At 38.4% G+C, this 6,308-nt stretch overlaps 1 protein-coding gene across 4 annotated transcripts in view; it reads left to right on the top strand.

Annotated features, from left to right (window-relative positions):
- The window catches only part of LOC149168737 (E3 SUMO-protein ligase SIZ1-like), a 415,166-nt gene extending 409,207 nt beyond the window's left edge, over positions 1-5,959 (top strand). For 2 of the 4 annotated variants that reach the window (XM_089428401.1, XM_089428404.1), the window contains exons 14-17: positions 2,894-2,974; positions 3,096-4,416; positions 4,520-4,747; positions 4,833-5,959. In XM_089428401.1, coding sequence (XP_089284527.1) covers positions 2,894-2,974; positions 3,096-4,416; positions 4,520-4,665 — 1,548 coding nt within the window. In that variant the 3' untranslated portion in view covers positions 4,666-4,747; positions 4,833-5,959. The remainder of the gene's footprint in view (positions 1-2,893; positions 2,975-3,095; positions 4,417-4,519; positions 4,748-4,832) is intronic. The other 2 variants (XM_089428402.1, XM_089428403.1) reach the window with 2 other exon arrangements.
- The last annotated feature ends 349 nt before the right edge of the window (positions 5,960-6,308 follow it).

Raw genomic sequence — 6,308 nt, forward strand, 5'->3', positions numbered from 1 at the left:
AAGATCTTGAGCAAAATTGTTTCTTTCCAATATATTATCATGCTCAACGACTTTTTTTTTTGTTAATTTTTAGTAATACAGAGGCTTACAATAGTGATACTGAGGCTCTTGGGAAATCTCAGGCAATCTCATACCATGTCAAAATACCATGTCATCGTACTGATAACAATTGCCTCCACGACCGTTGCCATCGCCAGCAGCACCATCTCGGGCAATCTCGGAAAATTCAATGTTCCACTATTCTTTATTACCCTCTCTGCTGAAGAAATTGGAATATTACCACAGTTGAACGCAACCGTGGGAATATTACCACAGTTCAACGCAGCTCCGGGATTATACGCAGTCGCTGACACCATATAGTGTAAACACGACATTACTTATTGTATAGAATTGCATGGTGAGAGCTTGGAGACCGAGGTGATCTAGCTCTCATATCGAACCTGGGTCAGCTTTGGCAACCATCTCGATGTCAAGGAAGCCAAAGACTTGTAATGGAACGCGGGCAGACTGGCTAGCGGAGGTTTGGCAGCTTTTCTTTGGGAAGTGTCATGCGCCTTAGAGAGTTGGGGAACGCGTGAGGCTGGCTTCACAGAGCAGCAATGGAACGCTGGCCAACTTGGGAGCCAAACGCAGTGGTGATGTCTTAGGCTGCACTGGACGCTGGGGCGAAGAGGTTTAGTGGACGCTGCCACTACAATGGATACAACAACGGAACTACACTAGATTCCCGAGTTGGTCTAAGGCGTGCATATGATAGTGGGTCTAGGCCTCAGGTGCATGGCTTCAGATCCCACAGCTGTCACTGCGATTCCAGTGAAGCAGACGACTGTTCAGAGGAAATATAAAAACGCATATGACACTGTATGGAGGGCGGATTGTTCAAAAACGTATATGACACTGTATGGAGCAGCCTTCAGGCAATTGACACAAGGCAGAGGTGTGAGTTTTTCAAAATAGGCAGAACATAGGCAGGAAACTGACACCAGGAGTTACACAAAAGCTAATTTCGGGAGCTGGCTCTGATATCATGTCAGACCAGGCAGTATCTCCTCAAAAGAAATTCATTGATGTTCATTCATGTTGGTGTTTATTATATACATCAAGGAGAGACTGTTCATTTCATCTCCTGGTGACTATTCATATTTCTTATTATTTATTTACATCAATTTCAATTATTCACCCAATCCTGATGATTAGGTGTCAACAAGGAGACTGAAGCATTTCATCAGCAACATCCGTCGTTATGTATGCTTTCAGGACAAAGCATTCTTTTGAGAGGAAGACAATGTTGTGTAAAAAATTAGTTAGTTTGTTATAGTTTATTAGGCAAAGGGCATGATCAAAAGATCATGCCTGTTCACTAAGAGGCACCTAAGGCGGTCTATAGCCAGGGCCTCTCACAAAAATGTAATCATCAATTCATCTATCAATTATTAATAAAATATTTTATCATGGCTATCAATAGCTAAATTTTGTGCTTCATCACAATATCTAATAATTGCGCTTCAGCTCAGGGATGAATTTCTCCTAGACTAAATCATATCTTTCAGTTTTGTTTGAACCACCAATAATAAAATTTCATTTTTGACAATTCTAATATGACTTTCCAAAAATAGGAAGTCACATCTCAATTTGGAAGTGACTTTCCAAGAATAGAAAGTCATGTCTAAATGATCAAGGATGATCTCGACATATGGAATTTACTTTAAAATTAAATCAGTCTTGATTATACAAATTAAGAATTAATATTCTTATCCTTACTAATATTATTATTATTATTATGATACTATTATTTATAAAATAGTATAAAGTCATTCACCTTTAATGGATTAATAAAATCAAATTCTCTCGTGGAATAAATAAATTCAATTGAGAATCTCTTACTTGACAAATCGAACCTTTCTCTTGGAATAAAATAGTAACTCCACACTTACGAGAATGTAACTCTCCTTCACTAATTCAATGTATGGAAAAAGTGTAACTCCCCGCTAAATTCACTTGTAACTCTCTCATTCAATTTGATTTGTAACTTTCACCAAATATTCTCTCATGTCGAAGTGTAACTCTCTCTCTCCCTAATTTGAATTGTAACTCCTCAAGACAAGTGTACCCCTTTCCATTCTTGGGATGAGTTACACTTCTCCTCACATAACTCCTCCCTTATGAATTCGATTCTCTTATTATTGGCTCAAGGTATGAATTCATTTTGTAACACCTCTCATTTCTCATCTATTTAAGCAAGAGCAAGTGAGCGTTTAGTGTAGCATGTCCATTGTGAAGAAAAAGAACAAGTGTTGAGTGTGTGCAAGAGAAATGTGAGAGCTAGTGAAGAGCAAGAGCAAGGAAAGAGCTGGAGCAAGTGTGAAGGATATGACCTGATCAAGAGAAGGAGGAGATCTTCAAGCAAAGAGCAAGTGCAATTCAACTGCAAGTTGATCAGACATTGGTGACTTTATTCATTCTCATTCTCTTTCTCTTTGTACTTTGCTGAACAATTGAAGAAATTTAATAGAAGAAAAATCATTTGGGTTTTCCCCCTTGAGGGGTTTTTGCCCTGGTCAGTGGACCAAAATTTCAGTGTCTCATATTTGTGCTTGGCTGTCTTCATATGATCCTTAAGTTTATGTTCTATCTACAATCGCTGATTTGAAAAGTTTTGAAGAAGAAATCTGCATTCTAATCACTTGTAACAACATATAACACTCTGTTCCATTCAGTGTTCTGCAAAGTACATTCAATTTTCTACAAAGTACATTTAGTTTTCTGCAAAGTACATTCAGCGTTATGCAAAGTACATTCAGTTCCATTCAGTTTTTTGCATAAAAAGTTTTAGATTTTAACACGAAAACAGTGATGCTATCAGACTAAGTTTGATTCTTGAATCTTAATGCAGTGGCAATGCCCAATATGTATGAAGAATTATTCATTGGAGGACATCGTGATTGACCCATATTTCAATTGCATTACATCACATGTAAGGATATCCTCTATTTTCGTGTATAGTTGGGTTGGAAATATTAATCACGTGCTTGTTGTGGATTTATGATCAACTTTTATTTGCCTATTAACATGCATAGTATGGTTCCTCGATGCAGATCAAAGACTACCCTGAGGATGTTACTGAAGTTGAAGTGAAAACAGATGGTTGTTGGTGTCCAAAACATGATGATGACAAGTTACATGAGCAATGGAGATTGCCTGATGGATCCATCAATATGAAAAGTCAAGATATCAGGAATCAAAAGGTAATTTTAAAACAGGTAAAGCAGGATGACCCTTGGAAAAAGGCAAAGCAGGAGGATGTCTTATCAGAAGGGCATATGAAATTGAAAATTGGAATCAAGAGGAATCAAGACAGTTCATGGAAAGTAAGTGGTGCAGATATTCAACCTTCTGAAGCAAACAATATGTCTAGAGAAATTTATAAACAGAAATTCAAACTTCACAGCAGCAGCAGTGCAACTGCTAGCAACAGAGTTGATGAAGACGCAAGTGTTAACCAAGAAGCAAGTTGGAACCTTGAAGTTTCAGAAGATAACGATGCTGACTTTGATTCTACATCTTTTGGAAATGCCTGCCCTCCATGTAAATCTAGCAGGCTTGTTCATTCACAGGTTCACAAAGAGTCTGAAGTTGTAGTTCTAAGCGATTCAGACGAGGAGAATGGGGATGAACTGAACATTGGTTCATCAGCTACATCAGCGTTTGTGGGTTCAGATAATCATGGTCCAGGTGGATCATTAGTGTTAAACTGTCAAGAAGTTTTACCAGAGGACCAACAAGTTCATAGTAGTATTCCATTTGTTTCTTCTAGTTCGTCTAAACTTCGGAATTCCTTTTGCGAAAATCCACTCCCAGATAATGTGAATCCTTCCCTTGGTTTATTTGTAGGCAATGGTAGTGATTCAACTTTACCACATTGGCCAGTGCATGCTCAGGATGCAACATTCAACCTGTTTGGAACAGTTGCAGATGTTCCTGATGCCACTGGAAATTCATGGCATGAGTCTGCAGTACATCCTACGCCTTTCAATACATATAGTATGGATCAACAACAGCAAGAGAACATGTTATTTGGGTCGAGAATTTCTGAATATAGACAGCCCTTGGATTGCTCTCCAGGTTATTTGAATACAGCGGCTAGTGATGATCAAAATGATAACTCAAGAGATATTGAATCTGAAAATGTGCCGCTGCAGTTCTTTCTTCCACCCCAACCAGATCGAGAATCTATTCAGGTTGATACAAGGGAACGAAGGGAGCCTTGTATTACTTCTGATGATGTTGTTGAGACGAATTGGATTTCTCTTGGCTTAGGCGGTGGGAATACATTGGCTGAAACACACACTGAGGAACTGCATGATAGGCCACAGTCTGAACATGAGAGAGGGAGATTGGATTCGTTAGCTAACACAGGTATAAAGTAAAAATCATTTAGTTTGTTTCATCGCTTTTGTGAAGTTCAAGATATTCAAGTGCAGTTATAACCTGCACCTTCTGTGTTATTGGTTGTGTTCAGCTTCTGTGCTTCTGAATATTAGTAATATAAATTCTCAAATAGCATCAACCAATAATTGTGGGTCTGAGCGTCTATTCTCTTATCATCAACGACCACGATCAGCTCGTCCAAGGTTATATCTTCCAGTTGATTCCAATTCTGATTAAATGGACCTCCTGTGACATATGAAGCAACTCTAGTCATGTATAAAATTTTGATATCAAGGTCATCAGCTTTTCCACGAGCCAGGTAATTAATTTATGTTGTTAATGATTAGATTTCAAACCTTGGTCCAAAGTTATCATATACTGAAGTTGAGAGCGATACATTGTAGGAGCAACTGCAGTCTTATCACAATTTTGTCTCGGGAGTTAGTAAAAGGCACTCGGCAATGCATAACAATGCAATGCTGCAGCAACTGTAGTTCCAAATGTTACTTTATTGGCGAGTTTTGTGCTCTGGGCACGGCCAAATGATGTATATGACAATGTCTTTATAGGATGTGAAGTGAGAGACTAGATGGTATCTGTATATACAATGTATAATTAGATCCATCCTATCACAGCATAGAGGCTCTTTGCTAAAGCTTTTGCATGCAATCATAATCCAGACTGTTAGAAATATTGAGTAAAGACCAGTCTCATACATGACTCTAAATTCAAGTTGTTTCATGGATCCGAGTATTCCTGATCATGGTGTTTTGAGATCATGTCTCATGCTGCAACCATGATTTTCATGATGGTTTCATGGTGGGTACATACTCTGCTTGTGACTGCAAACAAGTATTATCTGGACAAAGTTTGTTGACAAGCATCAGATCAACTGTTATCTAACTTGATAACCTGGTCTACACTGTTGCTTGAGACCGGTGATCCTCATCAGCTTTTACTTTGATTTGAGGTCGGGTGACTTGAATTTTGAGTGTTGTATGGTACTGTTCTTTGTCAAGCAGTGCTTATGTACTGGATCTGAAACTGACATGTTAGTTAGCTGAACTTTTGAACTGAAATTGACTTTCAACTGGCCATGCCAATCAGATATCGAGGATGTGGGGGCCCAAACTCTATCAATAAGAAATGGACCAATTATATGGGTCATCTCTATTCATACTTGCTTTGGCATGATTACTTTACAGACCAACGATCTGGTTGAAGATATTGTTGCTGAGATTGGATGGATCACCCCTTATCACGTTCAGTTTTGTTGTTGTAATCGTATTTCTGGGTGCAATTGTGCTGAACCTGACAAAGCTACTAATATGCGTTCCCCAGTTTATTGGTATTCTTTCAATTCATTTCAGTTATACTTGAGCAGTGGATCATACCCCAAAATAACATCACAATGGTGTTAATTAAGCACCAGATTGCTGGTATGAATTGCATGCCATGTCATTGGTGGTGGCAAAGCAATGTACCATGTAAAATATTCATTGAATACTAGTTGAAATTTAAATTATGCCATGATCTTAGTGTCTTTCCTTGATATTTAACTCTGCTATGTTGTCTAAGATTCGAAGCCCTTTCTTATGCTTGATCTTAATAATGTTGATATTTACCTTGAACGAAAACTTCATGATGAACACCCTTACCCATGATATTTGTAGCCTTCTACTCCAAAGAGATGATAGCCTGCTCTACTGCTAGAGCTATGGGCCTTTTATCCCACTTGACTCCTTTAACAGAAGGAAGAGTGGCAGTACAGGGCTATGTGGCAGCACTTTTCAAATTTGTTGTAAACAAGTTGCAAATATGATTTTCGCATTTGCAGAGTATTTTATCAATGATTGATAGTAAGGTTACATGCATTAAGG

This window comes from Pinus tabuliformis, chromosome 4_2 (assembly GCF_031772625.1).
Source record: "Pinus tabuliformis cultivar Carrire ecotype Pingquan chromosome 4_2, CPIR1, whole genome shotgun sequence".
NCBI classification, from domain to species: Eukaryota; Viridiplantae; Streptophyta; class Pinopsida; order Pinales; family Pinaceae; genus Pinus; species Pinus tabuliformis.